Source organism: Rhinopithecus bieti, unplaced genomic scaffold, assembly GCF_001698545.2.
Source record: "Rhinopithecus bieti isolate Rb0 unplaced genomic scaffold, ASM169854v2 scaffold_13014, whole genome shotgun sequence".
Lineage (NCBI taxonomy): Eukaryota > Metazoa > Chordata > Mammalia > Primates > Cercopithecidae > Rhinopithecus > Rhinopithecus bieti.
Genome location: NW_016807364.1, coordinates 845,570 through 868,494, shown reverse-complemented (window position 1 = coordinate 868,494; position 22,925 = coordinate 845,570). Strand labels below are relative to the sequence as shown.

At 41.2% G+C, this 22,925-nt stretch overlaps 1 protein-coding gene across 4 annotated transcripts in view; it reads left to right on the top strand.

The window, feature by feature from the left end:
• The window catches only part of JAZF1 (JAZF zinc finger 1), a 275,619-nt gene that overhangs the window by 201,522 nt on the left and 51,172 nt on the right, over positions 1–22,925 (top strand). For all 4 annotated transcript variants that reach the window (XM_017881472.1, XM_017881474.1, XM_017881473.1 and 1 more), the window contains exon 3: positions 5,575–5,771. In XM_017881472.1, the coding sequence (XP_017736961.1) occupies positions 5,575–5,771 (197 nt within the window). The remainder of the gene's footprint in view (positions 1–5,574; positions 5,772–22,925) is intronic.

The following is a 22,925-nucleotide window of genomic DNA, read 5'->3' as shown; positions in this document are numbered from 1 at the left end:
TGGGCGACAGAGCGAGACTCCGTCTAAAAAAAAAAAAAGAAGACTTTCTTATTCATTCTTTGTTCCTTCCCTGATTAATTCCTTTAGTGAATAGGCAAAAAGCCCAGTTCAAACACTTTTTTTCCCCACATTAAAAAATAATAATCACGGCCAGGCGCGGTGGCTCACGCCTGTAATACCAGAACTTTGGGAGGCTGAGGCGGGTGGATCACAAGGTCAGGAGATTGAGACCATCCTGGCTAACACGGTGAAACACCGTCTCTACTAAAAATACAAAAACTTTAGCTAGGCATGGTGGCAGGCGCCTGTAGTCCCAGCTGCTGGGGAAGCTGAGGCAGGAGAATGGCTTGAACCCGAGAGGCAGAGGTTGCAGTGAGCCAAGATCGTGCCACTGCACTCCAGCCTGGGCGACAGAGCAAGACTCCATCTCAAAAAATAATAATAATCACTAGAAGGTGTACTGGCAAATGTTGAACTGACTTGGGGAGGAAAAAAATCCCAATTTGTGGTATTGCCAGTTTTGGTGGTGTAAATACTCCTGCCATAGCCAATTTCAAGGTACCCACATGTTACTGAACACAGAGTAGGTTACTTTGCATTATATAGCATATAGTTATACAGTAATTCTACCAAATAGATAAAATGTTAATGTAAATAACCTCAAGAATATAGATAATATTAAAATACAGTAAAATAATTAAGTGATGAGCCTTGAGTTAAATATCCTTGTTTTTAACAAAGCACTTGATTTAATTATTTACATAATTTAGTTTTTAATAACGGCAGTGTTTAACAACAGATTCACCAAATCCCTGAAAATTTAAGTCAGCTTTCACAACCCAGTATGAGCCAGCTCCAGCACACTGCAGCTGCCAGATCAGAACAGTGTCACCATTGCAAAGCAGAGAGAATTCTGGGAGGTGGGCACAGCCAGCCTGCATTCCCCAGATCGTAGCCCAGTGGGGCTACAATTCCAGAGACCCCCTGCCCCACAACTGGGGAGCCCAGTGGTCCCACACAGCAGGACAGACTGACATTTGGAGGATGAGCCTTTTGTTCTCCCAGCTGCCCACTGCCCCCATGTAAACTGCCAGAGGGGCATTTCCCCAGGCCCCATGCTCCGGCTCCCTGAACGCTTTCAACTGTGAAAACCATGGCAGAGTCCCGAGGCTTGACTAGGCTCTGATGCCAGCTCTGCCACTAGCCTAAATGACCTCAAACAGGTCACACCACCTCAGTTCACAGTTGCTGTAACAAATGAGGGGGCTGGACCGGATGATCTGACTTAACCAAGGTTCCTTCCTGCTCTAAAACCCAAGTGAGTCAGGTGCAGTGGCTCATGCCTATAATCCTAACACTCTGGGTGGGAGGATCACTTGAGCCCAGGAGTTTGAAACCAGCCTGGGCAACATAGTGAGACCCCATCTCTACAAAAAATCAAAAAATTACCTGGGCATGGTGGGGCATGCCTGTGGTCTCAGCTACTTGGGAGGCTGAGGCAAGAAGATCACTTGAGCCCAGGAGGTCAGGACTTCAGTGAGCTGTAATCACACCACTGCACGCCAGCCTTGGTGACAGCGAAACTGTATCTCCAAAAAAAAAATCCACATCAGCCATGATTATTGAGAGCTTCAGAAAGATCACCAATGGTGTCTAGACTCATTGAGGAAAGCTCAGACTACTGAGTGACATGACTCCCTTAACCTAAACTCAGCCTTGGGAACATGGTGAACCTTTCCCAGCCCTGATATTTGGTAAAACGGGGAACATAGTCCTCATTTGTTGGCCAGAATTGTAGCCTTTGCTATGCCTCCTTGGCTTCTCTAGACACTCTTGTCTCCCCAAATGGTTCCTTGCCACTGAGAATCTGCCCACCTTTTGACAGACAGCTGTGCTGATGGAACGTTGCTCAAAAACTTGAGAATTTAGTTAAGTCTCAGAAAATGGGTTAAGTCGTGGTTAATGAAGGGAAGAGGAGCAACATGGTAGTGCAGGGGAGACACGGGCCTATTTTAACCAGGGTTCCCACAGCGCTTGTGTGGCACTCCTGTGTGTGTTTGTGGGGCGGGTGATGTGGGGTGTGTGTGTATGGTTGTCACTAGAACAAATTGTGTAGCTGTGTGCCTTGATATGTCAAGGTTACCATGATTTATAGATTGTATGTCCAAGTTCACAACACCAATCCAAGAGAGGAGGGAGAACTGCAGGAGGAAGTCTTGGCGACAGGGCTTTAAGAAAGTGTTTCATGTTTAATGCTTTTAACATGGGTGCCTTGTTCTTGTTTCTAGAAAGCACTATAGAAGATACAACCCAAATCCAGATTGCTGTCTGTAGCCGGCCAAACCCATGTGAGGGTGAAGGCGGGGTTTGTGTGTGTGTGAATGTTGTTATGGTTGTTTATAGTTGTTGTGTTATATCTGAGCTGTAGGAGAGTATTTTACAATAAGAGATATGAGTTCTGTAATCCCAGCACTTGGGAGGCCGAGGCGGGCAGAACACTTGAGGTCAGTAGTTCAAGACCAGCCTGGCCAACGTGGTGAAACCTTGTCTCTACTAAAAATACAAAAATTACCTGGGCGTGGTGGCAGGCACCTGTATTCCCAGCTATTTGGGAGGCTGAAGCAGGAGAATCGCTTGAACCAGGAGGCAGAGGTGAGCCAAGATTGTGCCACTGCACTCCAGCATGGGCAACAGTGCGAGACTCCATCTCAAAAAAAAAAAAAATGTATAAATATATGAGTTAGATGTAGAGAAGCCTTTCTCTCTCTTCCCTCTGGTTGTCTCTCCCTCTCTGTCTCACACTGGATATGCACCCTCTGGGTTTATTCCATTCAGCCATTCCACAAATGGAATTTCTGCTCTACACAAGGCATGTGTGTGCTTAGTGCTTTCAGAGCCGTGGGTGTGTGGTGTGTCCTCAAGACACTTGGAGTTGAGTAAGGTGGACAAAATATAGGGACATAACCACATTATACTGCTTTATGTAATTAATAACAGCTTCTGCATTTTGAGCCACTTGCTACATGACGGGCCAATTACCTCCTTTATCCTCACAACAGTCCTCTGAAGTTGAAATGTTATTGCCCCGTCTGCCAGCAGGTCACCTTCTTAGATCGTGAACATTCAGACTCACAGATGACCATGGGCCACAATAGGGCACTGGGCCCATTCAGAGGATGGAGGTCAGGCCACCTTCTGCAGGCGCCCTTGCAGCAGTGCACATGAGAGTCTGTTCAGGTGCAGAGGGGTAGGAGTGGAAACCATCCTGGGCCTCATGCCCTACAGGAGCCAAAGCTCTTGCAACATGCTCTGGGCATAGCTCCCCAGTTCTCTGCAAAGGCCATGCCCAGCTATAAGATCACCATGCTCAGAAAGCCCAAATCAGGATTCTTGGCTTCCTATCAGATAGCTACAGGTTCCTAGATCCTCCCAGGCTGTGCAGTTCACCAGTCAGAGGTCATTCTTATAGATAGTGTCACCTGGTAACATAGTTGACATACTGTCTTAGCAGGTTACCAAATTTAGCCAAAGATCAGACTCCGGTGCAGAAAGCGAAAAGACTTATGTTAATTCCTTACCTACTCTCTCATTCCCATTTTACAGAGAATAAACCTGAGATTCAGAGAAATTTATCAACTTGCCTCAAATTACATAATAACCCAGCCAGTATTTGAACCCTGGCCTCACTCCAAATACCATGCTCTTAACTAAAATGCGAGATATAAAAATTTTTTTCTATCCCCATAAGCATGTCTGTGTTTATTTTGCTATTTGAAACACTAGTTTGAATTACTTGCCCTTGAGAACAATCAGCCTTCCTGGAAGCAGCAGCCTGTTTATCCTGTGGCTTTGCCACTCCCTGGCGCACTGCATACCCAGTGTGAGAAGCTCAGCACCATGCTAGTTAGCAGTTCTTCTTAGAATAATGAAAAAAAAAAAAGCACTAATTCTTTGCTTTTCTCTGTGAGTCTGTATTTTTAGTAGAGGTTTATGAGGAGGGGAATAAGAAGTTTTAAGGACAAGAGAACCAATTTTGCATCTGAAAATAAATGAGTACCTGGCTACCATGTGCAAACAATTCTCTTTTGCATTGACAGTCCTTTTTAAATCATCACTATGCTGTAGCACAAAACCTAAGACCTCAAGGTAAAGCTTTATTACTAAGCTCAGTTAAGCATATAAAATCCAGTTTATATATCTGGATTATATTGCAAGAACCATTCAAGAAATGTGCCATCCATGTTCCAAGTATAAAAATAGAAATTTTAAGACAGCGTAACAATATTACTGTTGTTTCATTGGGTATTTAATTGACTTCAGGCTTTCACCAGGTATTAGAACTATCTGTTGACTTTCAAAACTTCATCATGTAGTGAGGAAAAATACTAAGGAATTTTGTAGACGAAATGTGAAATAGGTCGGGTAAAATACCATGTTTAAGTGCAATGCAGTGAGTTTATGATAAATTGTATTGAAATAGTCAAAATATAGTTCATGCGGAAGGTGTTGGAGAGAGGCCTTGAGGGGCCTGGAATGTTCTGTTTCTTAGCCTAGGTGGTGGGGACAGCTGTGGTTTTATCATCTGAATGCTATCATACATTTATGGACTATGCTTTCTATGGCAATTTTCAAAAATGCAGCTGACAAAGTTTGCCTGCCAATATGAAAAGGTGAATGTTCTTTAGGTAGGAGATACCATTTCACAGATTGTTTTGAATCTCATATTACACAAATTGACAAAATGGTAGATTATACAGTGAGAAAAGAATGAAGTTTGAATATTACCAACATCAGAGAAGCATTGGAAGAATAACTCAAGTTTCCAAAGTGAAACTATCAGGAAAAGTCACCTTTCTCTTTATGAGTAATAAAATTAGAACGTAAACAGATCATCAGTGGTGACCTCCCTCCTTGTGCTGCTCTCTTCCCTTCTGGAATCTTCCTGGGCAAATGTATGCAGTTCTGTCTGTGTTTCCTGAGGTGGGCCTGGCACTGTGCTAGGAACTGGGGACTAGAATCTTTGCCTTCATGACGAGGGAAGCAAGGCCTCAATTAGCCAAGAAGAGTTTTTAAACCCAAATAAAATATGAAAATCAAAGTAATACAAAAAGAGTTTTCATGAGGCCATATATGTTAGGTGGCAGTTAAGTGGTACGAAGAAATACTGCCAACCTGCAGATAAAGGAAGCACTGTCTACTTAGGAGTGGTTGGGGAACTTTGAGGATGTGTGGGCTTCCTACGGGTAGAAAAAAAGAGAGCAGACCTTCCAAGAGAGGAAATCTTGTAACTGAAAGCATTACAGTGGGTGCAGATGTATTCTGTGTGTATAAGCTTCCTGGCAAGGAGGATTTGCTAGGGAAGAAGTGAACCTGACTTTGAGGAGCCTTAAAAATAACAAGCTAGAAGATAATTCCATTGCACTGGAAAAGGGAAGCTGTTGTGAGTTCTTGAGATTGGGACTGACCTGTGGCCAAGGTCCTTTCCCAGGGTCGGACATCTGTGAAACTCTAATGAGTGTGAGTCCTCATGCTCTATACGTGGCCTAGGTTCCTTACCTTCTATTGCTGTTTCAGATTCATGACAGATGCTGCCCGCCGAGAGCAGGAGTCCCTAAAGAAGAAGATTCAGCCGAAGCTCTCACTGACTCTGTCCAGCTCAGTGTCTCGAGGGAATGTGTCCACTCCCCCACGCCACAGCAGTGGAAGCCTTACTCCCCCCGTGACCCCACCCATCACCCCCTCCTCTTCATTCCGCAGCAGCACTCCGACAGGTGAGTGGCTTGGCCCTACCGCCTTGAGAAGGAGGAGAGGAGAGAGGAGAAAGAGAAAGTGTGTGCGATGTGCTGGGGGCAGAAAGGGGCTGGGGAGAGATGATGACACAGACCCGCCACATCGTTAATCCTTTCACTAGTCTCTTATATTGATTCATTCTTCAGTTTATTACTGAAGAAATATTTCTAGATTATTGTTAATATGCATGCGATAATGGTTTTGTAGATTTTTTTGTCAATATATTTCCCGTTTTTACTGTGCATACCCACATACACAACATTTTTAATGGGCTCTACAATAATAAATGTTTTATCACCTGATTTACAACTAAATATGTTATGAACACTGTCTTCTAAAACAGTTAAAATAATTGCATACTTTAGAGAAAATATAATTTATTAAGCAGTCTTGGAGAAATTTAGATAGAATATTTCTTCCAAGGAGACTTCATTGTTTTACAATGCCTTGAGAAAAGAGGGAGTCCTTGTCTTCTCCAGGTTTTCTGTAAATAGTGGAAACTTGCCCTTCAATTTAGCTTTTTCACTTGCTTCTTTATACCCACCTATTCTCCAGTCAAGTAATCCATTTTATTTTTCCCAGCCCATCTCTCCTATGTGCCTCCTCTTTCATCTCAGTCTCCCTGACACACATGGATGTCCACTACTCCTGCACTCTCATCTCCTCTTCTCCAGGTCCTCGCCTTAAAGAGGCTTCTGTCCTTTTAAGGATACCGTCTTCATTGATTTGGATTAACTCTGCTCAAAACTTTATCCTCAGTTCCACATTAGGATTAGCCTGTAATAATCTGAAGACAAAGTTCAGTTGTTTAAAAAATTTATTAGTAAGAAAATCTTGGTAGAGTTACATGTATCAAGAAACTAGGACTTCAGCTGGGTACTGTGGCTCACATGTATAATCATAGCTCTTTGGGAGGCTGAGGCAGGAGGATCGCCTGAGGCCAGGATTTCAAGACCAGCCTGGGTGAAATGGCATTTTGAATGCCTCGTAAGTGCCAGAAACTGAGCTACTGAGGTGATCAGAGAGAGGCCCTTTTCCCTGACCACAGGAGCTTACACCTGTTGGAGAATACTGGCATTCTAGAGGCCAAACAAGATCACTTTTGTCTTCCTCTCCTAAGTGTGGAAATGCTTAAACAATAAAACAGCAGTCACAGATGAAGAACAAAATATCAACTGTATTACATAAAGCTAAACCACAGAATGGAGCTTGGATCTGTAACAACTGGGCTTCCTAGTATGTCTTCCCAGAATTCAGTTTATTTCCCAAAGTGCACTTCTCAGCTTACCTCAGGGTGGGAGCTGACCAGAGTGCACCCTGGACTCTGAGCAGAGTGTGCCCAGCCCTTCCTCCCTAGTTCATGCTTCATTAAGTCACTGTTCCTCCTTGGGCAGGAATGAATAGAGATGGTGGAAGAGGTCCCACATCTTTGTGCTGTCTGAGAAACAGAGAAATAGCTCTCTTCCCCCAGTGGGAGTATAGACCATCACTAATCAAATCAATACACAAATAAACATAACCTTGTAATCATGGCAAGTGCTATATAGAATTTTGTGATAGGAGGGCATCCAGAGAGAAGTTTGACCCAGTCAGGAAAGGAGTCAACTAAGTAAAGAGGAAAGGTGGAGCAATGTCACAAAGGGAGCATTTTGCAAAGGCTCCATGGAGGGGGAGAGGCCAGCAGGTCCCCAGTACCGAAAGCAGGCCAGGTGGCCCAAGTGTAAGATGAGACTCAGGAGGTAGGCGGGGACTAGGGCATTGGGGGTCTTACTCAAGATTTTGGTTGAATCGAAGAGCAAAGAAAAGCCATTTGTAACCACACCATCATCTCCTTAGCCATGATTAAAATTGTTTATCTTCTCTGACAGTTTATGTATCTCTCTGTCATCCATTTTCCATTGTGCAAAGTGTATTTCAGAATACTAACTTCACAAAATACTAGTTGGGGAAAAGGGATTTCCTAGTAAGTTTGGGGAGATGAGGAGTTCGAAAAAGTTAAATGGATTTCTTTAATTCAGGGCTTTAATATGCACTGTTAGTCTCCAAGGGGAGGATTTAGTAAACCCAAACTTAGATGCTATGATTAGGGAACCTCTTTCTCTATGGGGCATCTCAGGGGACTCATGGTTGACAGATACCCTGTGTTCAATCAGGATTGAACATTTTGAAGACAGGTTAGGTATGGGAGATAGACCAGAGTTCCTGCCTGAGCTTCTTTCTTTACAGATGTTGTTAAATTGGGCAAGTCACTAACACCAATTATATAGATTTTGTATCAAAGTTAAATGTGATAGCACACGTATAACACAGTGCTCAATAAATGTTCATCTCTTTCGTCTGGGGTTTTCAACTTTGTGTTTTAGGAACAGTATCAAGGTCATTGTTCTAGAGGACGAACTAGGAAATGGATAAATGTGTTAGGCATTTATCCATTGCCTTGAATAGACCACCATGTTTCCCTTATATTTTGTTTTGTGAAGATTGACTTTACAGGATCTTTGTGTGACATTTATGTTGTAAATCTAAGGAATGAAAGAGAGTGAAGTGTAATTCTGCAGTCCTCTTTTCTGGGTATTGCTATGATATTTATTCATGTATAATATGAATTATGGGGGCAGTCTCCAACTGGCTGTGTTTTATACCTGAAGTAATATGGACTGAGTCATGTCCAACACCAGATAACTATGACTGCCCCAATTAGTGATGGGTGCCTAGGACCCCCTGAAAATAAAGACAGTTTAAAAGTGAGAGTTTATTATTTTTCATGTAAGAATGTTTGGAAGAAATGGAATCATTTCCTTTCCTTCAGACATAAAGAAATCTTTCTGACACCTTGCCTATTTTAGCAATTTCCCATTGAGAGAATTAATTTATGTTGTGGTAAAGATGTATCATTTTCAATCTGTCAAGATCATTGGTAAGTTATTTGCTGCTGGAAGAACATTCCATGTAAACATCAAAAATTAGCAGGGGAAATGGTTTCTTAAACCCCTACCATGTACAATTTTGATTGTGTACATTTTTCAATGTTTGGAATGTTATTTTACCTGTAGTTAGAGAGATCAGCTTATTTTGCCTGACTAATGTGGTTTCAGTCACTTTCATTGCCAGGTTATAAAATTCCACGTTTCTACCCCTTAAATTCACTCTTCTAAGTTCCATATTCATGGTGCATTCCTACTTCAGAAATAATAGTCATCTTGTAGGAACTTCATTTATAAAATGTTCTTTAAGGTATACTTTCTTGACAATACTGAATTAGAGCTCAGCTTTATCCTAGAGTTTTGAGTATTTCTTTGATATACTTGGAATCAATGTTTGTTCAGCAATTTTTTTTTTTTTTTTTTTTTTTTTTGCAACAGGGTCTTACTGTATCACTCTATCACGTAGGCTGGAGTGCAGTGATGCTATCATAGCTCACTGCAGCCTCAAACTCCTGGGCTCAGCCTCCTGTGTAGCTCACCTCAGCCTCCTGTGTAGCTGGGACTATAGGTACATGCCATCATGCCCACCTAATTTTTTGACTTTTTTTGTAGAGATGAGATCTTGCTATGTTGCCCAGGCTGGTCTTAAACTCTTGGCCTCAAGCAGTCCTCCCGCCTCTGCCTCCCAAAACTCTGTGATTATAGGCAGGGGCCATGATATATGGCCTGTTTTGCCATTTTTACATCCTAGAAGAATCTTTTTCTCATTGTTTTCCTTTCCTATCCTTGTTTTCTTTTAATATAGAGAGAAAGTATTCAGTTAAGAAAAACTTAGAATAGTTTAAATCATAGATCAGCAAACTTTTTCTATAAAGGTCCATATAGTAAATATGCTTGCAGGCCACAGGGTCTCTGTTTCAGCTACACAACTTTGCCATTGTAATGTGAAAGCAGCTACAGAACCACCTAAATTAATGGGCATGGTGTGTTTTATTAAAAGTTTTCTAAAACTTCATGTACAAAACAGGTCAGAGTTGGCCCATAGGCCACAGTTTTCCAATCCCTGGTTTAAATAATAGAGAAATTGAATTTAAAAATAAATGTGATTAAATTATATGAAAATAAAGTGTTAAGATAATTCATACCCTTCTCCTTTTAAAAGTAGTAACATCGGCGAGGCACAGTCGCTCATGCCTGTAATCCCAGCACTTTGGGAAGCAGAGACAGGCGAATCACCTGAGGTCAGGAGTTTGAAACGAGCCTGGCCAACATGATGAAACCTCATCTCTACTAAAAATATAAAAATTAGCCAAGTATGGTGGTTCATGCCTGTAATCCCAGCTACTTGGGAGGTTGAGGCAGGAGAATTGCTTGAACCTGGGAGGTGGAGGTTGCAGTGAACCAAAATCATACCACTGCACTCCAGCCTGGGTGACAGAGCAAGACTTCATCTCAAAAAAAAAAAAAAAAAAAAAAAGTAACATCTAGAGTATAATTACTTAGGAGGAAAGGCAAGTAGCACTTCTGGAGTGTTTGCTATGTGTTCTTACTGTATTCTTTATGTATGACATTGTATTTAATCTTAACACCAGCCTCACTGAGACATTATTATTCCCACGTACAGATAAAGAAATAGAGGCTTAATAAGGTTAATGACATATCCATGTCTGTCTATTCAAAGAATATGCTCTTTCCAGTATACCCACACTTTCTATCCACATTCATTATTATTACATTAATACTTTTTTAAAAACTTTATTAGACCATCCACAGTGTGTGTGAACTTGACACCTCCAAACTCAAAATACGTTAAGTTACTGAAACCTTGGTTTGACTTCATTCACCATAACTTCCATTTTCACACAGCTCTACCATTCAAACAGCATGTCATAACAGAAGGATTTAACAGTTTCGTTCAGCCAGGGTTTCTCTAAGGGTCAGCTGACTCCAGATAGCCAGTTGTTAAATAATCAGGTTTGCAAGCTGTTTGCTAAACTGTTACCTTGAAATTGGCCATGGTGGGAGTATTTACACCAGTGAAATTGGCAAATGCTACATATCAGGACCTTCCCTACCTCACTTTACCTTTATACCACTGTTTTTTCCTTTCAGTATTTACCAGGTTAATCTTACTTAGTGTGTAGTTCAAGGAATCGTGGATCCATGTGTCTGCGAATAAACCTAAAGTCAATCACCAATGAATAAATATTGACCATTTCAAGCAATGGACTGCTTTGTAGCCACTCACCACAATGTTGTAGGAAAGGTTTTTACATTATATTGTTACACAAGAAGATCCAATTTCAAAACTGCATAAGCAATATGATCTCAATTTTTTTTTTTTTTTTTTTTGAGACAGAGTCTCACTCTGTCACCCAGGCTGCAGTACAGTGGTGTGATCTCAGCTCACTGCAACCTCCACCTCTCAGGTTCAAGAGATTCTCCCGCCTCTGCCTCCCAAGTAGCTGGGACTACAGGTGCGCATCAACATCACCTGGCTAATTTTTGTATTTTTAGTAGAGGCGGGTTTTTGCCATGTTGACCAGGCTGGTGTTGAACTCTTGACCTCAAGTGATCCTCCCGCCTCAGCCTCCCAAAGTGCTGGGATTACAAGCGTGAGCCACCACACCTGACCCATGATCTAAATTTTATCTTTTACTTCAGAGAAGTTAACCATGTAGTATCTACCTTAATATGATAGGAAGATGAATGTTATTTTCTTCTTTTTCTTTTCCCATATTTTCTGAAATGAGCTTGTCTTTCTTTTTATAATTAAAGCAACTTAGTCCATATGATTGGAAGATACAGAATTACTGGCCCTAAAAAGAGTTGAATGGATCTCTTTCCATCAAATTAATTGACCTGTGGTGTGAGGTCATCCTATAGCAAAGGCCTATTTGCTTTTGCGTCCATCATTAGAGAGCAGGTTGCTTTGGTTATTATTGCCTACAGTTTAGTTAAGAAAGTATTTTATCCCCCCTTCCCCCTTATTTCCCCCTTGAACCTCTTAATACAGTGACTTTTGATCAGGATGAACATTGAAATCACCTGGAAAAAATTGTGATCTCCCTCTGCCTGGTTTTCCCCTGCAGCCACTCTTGATTCAGTTGGTGGGTGGGGCTTGGGCATTGGGAGTTTTTAAAAGCGGTTTTGGGTGAGTAATTCTAACCTACAACTAGAGTTAAGAAACCAGTGTTTTAAAACGTGGCCCGTCTCGTTGTAGTATCTGTGTGCCTTCTAGCTTGAATTTTGAACATATTTCCACGTTATCTGGAGAAAGATTATTGTAATCTGTTTCGTTGGCCTCCGGGATGAATCCAGTGAGACTGACAGATGCTCACTCATGTCTTAATGGAGAAGCTGTGGAGAGAGCTGGCTGGGTTTCTGGTTCTAGTAGCATCACATAGTTACTCCTGGAAAATATTTGTATATATGTTTTGGCATACTCTGGGGGGGAAAATTCAAGTATTAAACCAGAGAAAGGCACCCAAGGAAATTAAACCAATTTTTAGGTTTTCTTGTTTAGATTCTTTTTTTTTTTTTTTTTTTGAGACGGAGCCTCTCTCTGTCGCCCAGGCTGGAGTGCAGTGGCCGGATCTCAGCTCACTGCAAGCTCCGCCTCCCAGGTTCACGCCATTCTCCTGCCTCAGCCTCCCGAGTGGCTGGGACTACAGGCGCCCGCCACCTCACCCGGCTAGTTTTTTGTATTTTGTAGTAGAGACGGGGTTTCACCGTGTTCGCCAGGATGATCTCGATCTCCTGACCTCGTGATCTGTCCGTCTTGGCCTCCCAAAGTGCTGGGATTACAGGTTTGAGCCACCGCGCCCGGCCTAGATGCTTAAAACAATGCAGAAGCTTAAATTTTATATTATTTTACTTCATATTCCTGTGTCTTTTGGTATGGCCTTTTACAAAATATTTCTTTATGGCTTTTACAATAAATTGTTCAGACTATAAAGATATTGAAAACTTCAGGAGTTATTAATATGCAGCAAATTATTTTAAATAATATAGTATTAATTTTTCCCTTGGGGTGAACATTACTCTGCAATACAGACTTACAGGACTGATAGAACTTTGCTTGGCATTTAGAAGCTCTATCTGAATGAAGTTGAGGTGAGCTCTTCCCTCATGCCTTTATTGTTAGAAAGCAAAATGAACTTAAACAGGCTTAGTAAGGACAAAAAATTCCAGACAGAAAAAAGATAAGCAAAATAAAGTATAAACTAATATACATCCCCCACCTACCCAAAAGAAAAGAACAAAATGGAAGGAAAAATCTCAGAGAAATCTTGTTCTGTTTAATAGTGGAAAATGAGGGAGGAAAATGAAATATTTCAGCCTGACTGAATGTCGTGATCTACTTGTGAATTCCTGAGGCTATGGTTTGTTTTTTCTAAAAAATTCTCCCTAAAGAGTTAGATGTCTGCATGATACCTAAGCAACATTCCCTAAAATCTTCCTATTGATCTGATTTACATTTCCCTTTTCACATAAATTCCCACTCTTATACCTGGAGAATGAGAAGATGTTGCTATATTCTCCGCCTGCATTCTGTAGGTCATTTGCTTGTTTATGTACTACTCTGTTCTAATATTTGTCCCTTCCTCTTCTTTTTGATTGACTGATAAAACCTTTATTCCTCTGCCTGAGTATCATGGTCGAGTCTTATGGCTAATTCTGCTTCCCCAGCATCTTCTGCAGCCACTTATTTTTAATCTCTTCTTGCTACTGAAAGTGTTGCAGTGAGGATGGCAACAAGGAAATGGGATTTATTTTTCCATAGCTATACCACTTAGAAAAAACCTCCCCAAACAAAACCTTTTTTTGACTTGAGGAAAACAATCAAATTGGCCAGGTGCAGTGGTTCACACCTGTAATCCCAGCTCTTGGGAATCCAAGACGGGCAGTTCTCCTGAGGTCAGGAGTTCGAGACCAGCCTGGCCAACATGGCAAAACCCCATCTCTACTAAAAATACAAAAATTAGCCAGGCATGTTGGTGCGCACCTGTAATCCCAGCTACTTGGGAGACTGAGGCATGAGAATCAGTTGGACATGGGAGGCGGAGGTTGTAGTGAGCCAAGATTGCTCCACTGCACTCCAGGCTGGGTGACAGAGTGATACTTCATCTCAGATAGATAGATAGATAGATAGATAGATAGATAGATAGATAGATACAAACAAGTCAGTGGTGATCTGTAATCATAATCTTTTTTGAACCTTATAGTGCACAAAAGCATTCACATTCACCATCTAATTTGATCCTTGTTAATATTTGATGGGACACAAGACAAGTATTACTAACTTTTATTTTAAGTCCAGGGTACAAATGCAGGTTTGTGACATAGGTAAACTTGTGTCATGGGGATTTATTGTCCAGATTATTTCATCACCCAGGTATTAACCCTAGTACCCATTATTTTTTCTGATCCTCTCCCTCCTCCCAACTTTTGCCCTCCACCCTCCGAAAGGCCCTAGTATGTATAATTCCCCTGTATGTGTCCATGTGTTCTCTCATCAGTTAGCTCTTTCTCATCCCTTGGCTCCCACTTATAAGTAAGAACATGCAGTATTTGGTTTTCTGTTCCTGTGTTAGCTTCCTAAGGGTAATGGCCTCCAGCTCCATTCAAGTCCCTGCAAAGGACATGATCTTGTTGTTTTTTATGGCTGCATAGTATTCCATGGTGTATATGTACCACATTTTCTTTATCCAGTCTATCATTGATGGGCATCTAAGTTGATTCCATGTCTTTGCTATCGTGAATAGTGCTGTAATGAACATGTGTATCTTGTTATAAGGCACTGTGCCAAGTACTGGGGATACAGAAAAGCATAAGGCATAGCCCTTGTGGTTTAGAACTTACAACCCTTAATAGAAGCAGGCTACATATCTGTGGAACAGACAACTAATGAACATGATGTATACGCATATGGGCTACATTAGCAGCACAGATGATCAATAAGACAGTATAGAAATACACATGGGGTCATTCTATGCTGTTTTAATGCAATTAAAAGATGTATATTCACACTCATAAAATGTCATAGATAATTGCAAGGCAAATGTAAGTTCCAAAGGAGTTGGAATAAGGTGAGATCACAGGGAAAGTGATTTGGGCAAACAATTTTATAGTCCATGATTATGGAATGTGTCAGGTTAGGGAGTTAGTGAGCAGACCTGGATGCGTTGACTAAAGGTGGTATGCAGATCTAGACTTTTCTGGGAGACCCTCCAGAACTCTGGGAGCACAGAAGTAAAGTGCTAAGAGTCCTTGACACCAAAGGGGTCTCAATCCAAATCTTGGTTCTGCTGCTTGAGAGACAGATGAACTTAAACGTTTTCAAACCTCAGTTTCCTCATCTGTATAATGGAGGCAGTGTTTACCTTACTGGGAGGATTAATTAAATAAGGATAGGGCCAGGAACAACTGCTGTGTTAACACTGATTCTATTTAAACCACAAGTTCAGAAAATAAATTAGCATAGGAATATCCCCGCTCTGCTTTCAAAATACCCTGTATTAGTAAGTAAGCCCCATGTGTTCAGGAACTGTTGACTGGAATTGGTGGAAATGGCTTATGTAGTCAGGTTAGTTAGGGCTTCTAGAAATAGCTATGTAGCACCTGTAAATCAAAACATTTTTTGCTCTAAGCTGAATCCAGCCCTTTTGGGCAGACAGTATTTCACCAGCCCTAGCCAGGGCTGCTTTTGCATGTTTATTTTTAGTCTACACTAACCTCAGAGAAAGCTGATTCCAGGAATGTACATTACAGGTGGTATTTGCTAATGACCACTCTGGACATGGATACATTTTCAGGAAGGAGATGGGTTCATTTTCTTGTCAGAGTGGACACAAACGCTATATCTAAAGTGTCTATGGGACCAAAGGGGGAAAAAAAAAACAGAGAAGTTGGACTTCGTCAAAACTAAACAAATGTGTGCTTTAAAGGACCCTATCAAGAAATTGAGACGACAATCAGAATAGGTGAAAATATTTGCAAGCCATGTATCTGATGAATGTCTCATATCTAGAATATATACGAACTCCTACAACTCAATAATGAAAGGACAACCCAATTTAGAAATGGGGGGAAATGACACCATTGTTATTAACACAGAAGCATTTAAGATTATCATTTTATAACCAGGGATGGCAGAAGTGAAGATGTAGCAAGTTGACCAACTTTTATATCCTTTTTGTTATTTTAGTAAAGGTAGCAATAACCCTTTTAATGGTGGAGGCTCAGAGTAGTAAGAAACAGAGCACTGGATGTTTCCAGCAGGTGAACACACTGGTGAAGGAGCTCTGTCCCCTCTCTTGTTGAAGGATGTGCCCACATAGCCCCGACCATCGTCACAGTTGGGACTGGGGGGACACCCCTTTGTGCCACCCAATTTGGGGTCCTTTTACATTTCAGATTCCCTTTAAGGTGTGTAGAATTGAACACCCCACTGGTAATATTTAAATCAAGGTCAGAGGGCCATGTAAAGGATATCTCAAAGTCTTTAGAACTGGGGGAGTTTTGACTACAGTGTCTCTGAAACTCCCTCCCCTCCTTCCTGTGCAGAGCAGAGAATGTCCTCAAACCTGCTCTGAGGGGAGAGGGCAGCAGATCTCATTATCCCTCTGCCCATCAGAGAGAGTGAAATGGACAGAGATGTGATGTAGGTTCCTCAGGGCCACAGAGCTGAGTGATGTTGACCCAGCACTTCCACTCTAGGTATTTACCAAAGAGGAATGAAAACATGTATCCACAAAAGACAGGTGCAAGGATGTACATAGCAGTTATTCACAGTAGCCCCAAACTGATGAGTAGTTCATCCACAGATAAATGGGTAGATAAACTGGTATATCCAGACAGTGGAGTATAATTTAGCAATAAAAAGAAAGTACTGATACACACAAAAAAATGGATGAATCTCAAAAACATTATGCTGAGCAAGACAAGCCTGACACAAAGAGTACTCATGAAATTCAAGTACAGGCAAACCAACCTGCGGCGACAGAAATCAGAACCGTAGTTAATGTGAGAATGTGAGGAGGAAGGCATGGACAAGGGAACTTTCTTGAATGATGGATATATTCTGTGTCTTGATTGGGATGTTGGTTTCACAAATGTATACATTTATCAAACTCATCCAATTATACGCCTGCCCGATGCAGTGGCCTACATCTGTTATCCCAGCATGGGAGGCTGAGGTGGGAGGATTAGTCGAGCCCAGGAGTTTGAGGCCAGCCTGGTCATCGTAGTGAGACCTTGTCTCTACGAAAATCAAAAAATTAGCTGGGCATGGTGGCACATGCCTGTAGTCCCAGCTACTCGGGGATGAGGCAGGGAGAATGGCTTGAGCCCAGGGGCTCACAGCTACAGTGAGCTCTGATTATGCCAGTGCGCTCTAGCTTGGGTGCCAGAGTGAGGCCCTGTCTCAGAAAAAACAGGTATACACTTAAGAGTTGTGCATTTCACTGACTCCATCTCAGAAAAAAACAAGTATACACTTAAGAGTTGTGCATTTCACTGACTCCATCTCAGAAAAAAACAAGTATACACTTAAGATTTGTGCATTTCACTGTGTGTAAATCTTACCTCAATTGAAACAAAAGAGTGATGGCTCAGGCAGGAATGAAGAACAGGAGTCCACAACTTCCAGTCACTCTTTGAACTAGCAAATAGCATTTCCTCTGTTACAAACAATTCATTTAGGAACAATGAAATAAATACATGCAGTAGTCTGAGTTTGAAAATCTCTGGAATTTCCTCTTCATTGAAGAAAGACAGTAGGCGGAATTCTTTTTCCTTAGCATAGGAACACTAAGGAAGCAGTAACATGGACAAATAAACAGTTACGGGACATATTAAGTAGAGAGAAGGAGCAGGGAAGACAAGATAAAGAAGCGCTGGTGCCAAACTCTCAGTCCAGTGACACAGTTGAGAATTGGTTAATGACTGAAAGTGTTTCTGATAGAACTTACAGCACCTACGTCTTCCAATACCCAAAATATTTTGTTTCCCATGAGATAAAGGGTGCTTCCTTACGTTGAGAATATTACAAGAAAGAAAATTAAAGCCACCCAGGTTCAGTCCATGTTGAGCACATCCTCAGAAACTCTAAGTAATCCAGTTTCTCTGATGGGCAGGCACTTAAATCCTCAGATTTAATATCTGTGCTAACAGAAAGCCAGCAATTCAGTGTTTCTGTGTTATATTTGATACTGTTCGTGCAGAGTGATCCTATACCACACTTGACCATTTACATTTAGTTAAAAACCTGAATTTCATCTCTACTGTTAACTGTGTTGTTTAATCAAACTCAATAAAAATAGTATGTCCATTGTTAAGAATTCCCACAAGAAATCTGAAAGGTCTTTACAGCCGTATTTCCCTTCGTGCCAGAAACACGGTTAGTGGTGAGGCATTGGTCCTAGGTCCTAGCTGCTTTTTCTTTGTCCCAGCAGGGGTCTCTGCATCGGCCAAAAAATATCAAAAAAGATCACAAGGTAAAGTTGTTTTAAAGAGCACACATTAAGACTGTGCAGCTCACACCCTGTCTCCCCAAGAAAGAATGCCATCTTTTTAAGCCAGCGTCCAGAGCTCGCTCATATGCCAGCATCCATCAGTGCACACTTCTCAGTAATTTTCCTTTGGAAGCACAAACCAGAACTGAAATATGAGTGCTAAAGAGAGCAACATATTGTAAGCCTGGAAAGTGGTGTGGATTCTACTGAAAACATGAATAAACAAACAGACGCCCGAGACTGCCATACACCTCCCTTATGAAGGTGATGTAGATTTAGCACCTGAAGAATTCATAGCCCAGACAAACTCATATATTTCCAAAGACACCTTTTCTCCACGCCCCCGCCCCTGCCACCACCAGTCTACAACACGGCATATTAACATCAGAGAAGCCCTTTCATCTTTCTGAGTATCACGGCAGCAAACTTGTTTTAATGTCTTTTCCATATGGCTCAAGTTTTAACAATAAAATGATCCCCAGGCACACCCAGCTGCACAGCATTAAAGAACCTGCAGAAAACTGAGAATGCTTTAAGCTAATTTGTTTCTGCTAAAAAGACAAGGGGTAGAATCTCACTGTTCCTGTCCCAGGACTTGTGTCGGATGTTGGAAATGCACTCAGAACAAGCGGTGTTTGACAGGCAGGGAGAAACTGAGGTTGCTGGAACCTTTCTGGGACCATGGATGAAGAGATTGTGCATGTCTGGCACCTTGCAACCAAAATTACACAGTTCCTCCTTGAAAAATTGGACTAGTGTTCATTCATATTTAGCAGTAACAAGTTGGGTTGGTCTTATCAGATCAAAGATTTATTTCATATTCCACTAGGCTAAATAAGTATTTTTTGAAAAAACCAAGTCAATTAGGCTCTGTTTGGTATAGAACACATAGGTAAAATCAACCATAAGAAACTAAAGTTGGTTGGGGGACAACTGTATATGAATTTGACATCTACTGATCTCATGATGGACTGTGTTTTCTTTCTCAGTACCCCAATTCTTCAGTTTTATTTTAAGGCAGCCAGAGTATTCTAAATAGGTATAGGCCCCAGGACAAATCATTCTCAGGGAACCTGAATAATTTTGAATGAAGTAGTTGAGGTCCCTGACATTGTCTACCAGCTAAGATGTTTCCTTGCAGCCTGAGACTGGATGTATTTTATTTTCAAATAGATTCCTATTTCAAAACTATCAAAATTTTAAATAAAAAATAAAAATCAAGCAGACTTCTTTCTGACAAAGTGGTGCTTTTCATGTGATCTGTTTTCGTGTGAGCTCTCTAAGATAATCTGTGTCACTGTGTAGTAAAAAGTCTCCTCGGAATGGAATGTTTGACTTGAAAATGGCTGCCTAGAGTCTTAAATTCAGGGGCGGGAAAGGCCCTCTATATGCGTTTCTGTTGGTGCATCCTCAGCTCTCCTTCTCTAGACAGAACTGTCTAGGGTTATCCAGGCTGAACTAACAGGGTGCTAACAGTTACGGGGACTGATGCTGGGCCATCAATGTAAGATGGTGTTTTTGAGACGTGATCGTGACTCCCATATCTTGAGCAGGCCCCCACCCTTTTAAATGGTTATTTCATAATATTCCACCAAGTTCTGGACCATTATTGTGTTGAAAGTCTCCCTGAAATTCACCATGATGAAGTTAGTTTTGGCAGAGTACTTAGATGCTATGAACAGCATTTCACTGCCATTAAAAGGAAGCATTCTTTGAAAAAAGTGTTTAATTAAAGCCACTTGGTTTCTGTAATACCAGTATATATAATTCAAAATATGCTATGCTGTGTGTATAGGAAAATTATTAAGACTAACAAAACTTGACAAATGGTTAATATTTAAAAGCATGCAATTAAAATGTCACAACTTAGTTGTGAGTGAGCTACCAAGGGGATCTTGACTGGAGTTGGTTCTGAAGGGCTAGATGGGGTACTGCCACCACCTGTGGGCTATGCACCTTAACCTGGAACGGTTCCCCCCACAGCTGGGAGATGAATAGGCCCCTTTTGGAAAGTAAAACCATAAAATTAAAATTATGAAGTAACTGCAAATATAAAAATTGGCTTTTTCTTTAAATCAAAGAAAAATGAAACCATTTCTGGAATAACTGTATAATAAATACGCATTACAGAAACATAAATACACCTTTGGTTACTAATACACAGTACTTGCCAACTAAATAGTAAATTAAAAGTTCAGGCCAGGCACACCAGTACTTTGGGAGGCCAAGACAGGTGAGGCCTGAGGCGCTTGAGCCAGGAGTTCAGGACCAGCCATGGTAACACAGGGAGACCCTGTCTCTGCAAATACCTTTTTTTAAATTAGCCAGGTGCAGAGGCATGTGCCTACAGTCCCAGCTACTCAGGAACTGAGGCAGGAGGATCGCCTGAGCCTGGGAGATTGAGGCTGCAGTGAGCCTAGCTTGCACCACTGCACTCCAGCCTGGGCAACAGAGCAAGACCCTGTCTCAAAACAAAACAAAGTTTAGTAGAATCTAGTTAACCTTTTTTTTTCTTCCCCCCGAGATGGAGTCTTGCTCTGTCACCCAGCGGGAGTGCAGTGGCATGATCTCAGCTCACTGCAACCTCTGCCTCCTGGGTTCAAGCAATTCTCCTGCCTCAGCCTCCTAAGTAGCTGAGATTACAGGCATCCGCCACTGCACCCAGCTAATTTTTGTACTTTTAGTAGAGACAGGGTTTCACCATGTTGGCCAGACGGGTCTCAAACTCCTGACCTCGTGATCCGCCCACCTCAGCCTCCCAAAGTGCTGGGATTACAGGCATGAACCACTGTGCCTGGCTAGTTAACACATTTGTAAGGAATCTATAGGGCTCTGTTTTCTAAAATGAATAAGTAATAAATATTCCAAAAAGGATTTTTTTCCTTCCCTTTTTTGCTTTCCAACAAATATGTGTTTCTTGGCATCATCAAAAGTGGAAGTTTTGCCAGGACTAGAAAGCTTGTCCTTTGCCATGTGGGAGACCTTTAGCTAAAGTTATAAATGTGGCACACTGATGAACATTGTCATTTTAATTCTGTCAAGCAAGGAGGGTAAACTGGAAAATGAATTATGCTATATATAAACTTGAAAGTAGCTCCATCTTCGTGGTAGTGTGCCTCTTAAAAATAGCATCTAACAGCCTCCTAGAATTTCTATTTACCTTGTGTTTTCTATTATATAATAGTCTATTTTGGAAAGATGGCAGGACTGAAAAGTGAATGGATGTTTTCTCTTACATTTTGCCTCTTTTGTTATCTTCCAGAAGATGGCAATTTGTGGCTCCTTCAGAGTGTTCGCAGGTTCTTGTCTATGAAGTGTTCTGAGTAGTCTGAATTTATTAACCTAATAAACCATATTGTTACTTAGACGCCAAATTAATAGTTATCATTGGTTTCTCTCATTCAAGTATATTTTCTAAGATACTAAATGAATGTACTTTTAGTATCTTTTCTAAGATACGAAATGTAGGGTGGTGTTTTTGAAGCATGATCATGACCCTATATCTTGAGCAGGCCCCACCCTTTTAAATGGTTACTTTCTAGTATTCCACCAAGTTCTAGACCATTATTGTGTTGAAAGTCTCCCTAAAATACACGATGATGAGGTTAGATACTAAATGATACTAACTCATTTAGTACCTTAGAGAAGATACTAAATCGAATCAGTTCTGCATACCTGTTCATTGTTGTCTTATAAGAAGTCATTTCCCTCTCTGTTCATGATACTTGCAAACTGGAGCTCGGGTGATAGGAGCATGGTGTTAATAAGTCTGAGGTCATGGGTTTAATTCTCATATGGGCCGGTTAACTTAGCTTCATCCTGGCGCCATGAACCATGCCCTTGAAGCTAGCTAAATGTCAAACAACAGGTAGTGTGGTCCCTTGACTCTCAGAAAAGAGATGATGCTTGGTATGAAGAAATGGAACATACACATAGGACAAATCACATTCTCAAAGACTGGCCTTACCCTCAAGGTCAGTGTGAAAATATCATGGTTATGCAGAAAACAACTCAAATGAGTGTCTTACTGCGTATGTTTTGGAAATAAAAGAATTGCAGATTTCAGAGGCTCCTGAGAGCTCTGTGTTAAGATCTCTGGCCTCCATTTATGCATTGACAGAGTAGCAGCACTGTTGTAACATGTTGTTCATCTTCCTGTTCATCTTTTGTGTTCAGTACAAATGTCCTCAGAATATTCAAAAGAATGGGAAACAGATTGGTAAAAATAATAATAATGTATGTCTTAAGAATGGGGAAGCTGCAACCCATTTTAGTAGTTGTTGCCTGGTAAGAACAGGGATCCTAGTGACATGGATGGAAGGGGGCTGTTTCCGCCTACTGCTCTCTTTTAAAATGATGGTCAAATCAAAAAGCTTATCCACCATGGTCAAGTGGGCTTCATCCGTGGAATGCAAGGCTGGTTCAACATATGCAAATCAATAAATGTAATCCAGCATATAAACAGAACCAAAGACAGAAACCACATGATTATCTCAATAGATGCAGAAAAGGCCTTTGACAAAATTCAACAGCCCTTCATGCTAAAAACTCTCAATAAATTCAGTATTGATGGAACATATCTCAAAATAACAAGAGCTATTTATGACAAACCCACAGTCAATATCATACTGAATGGGCAAAATCTGGAAGCATTCCCTTTGAAAACTGGCACAAGACAGGGATGCCCTCTCTT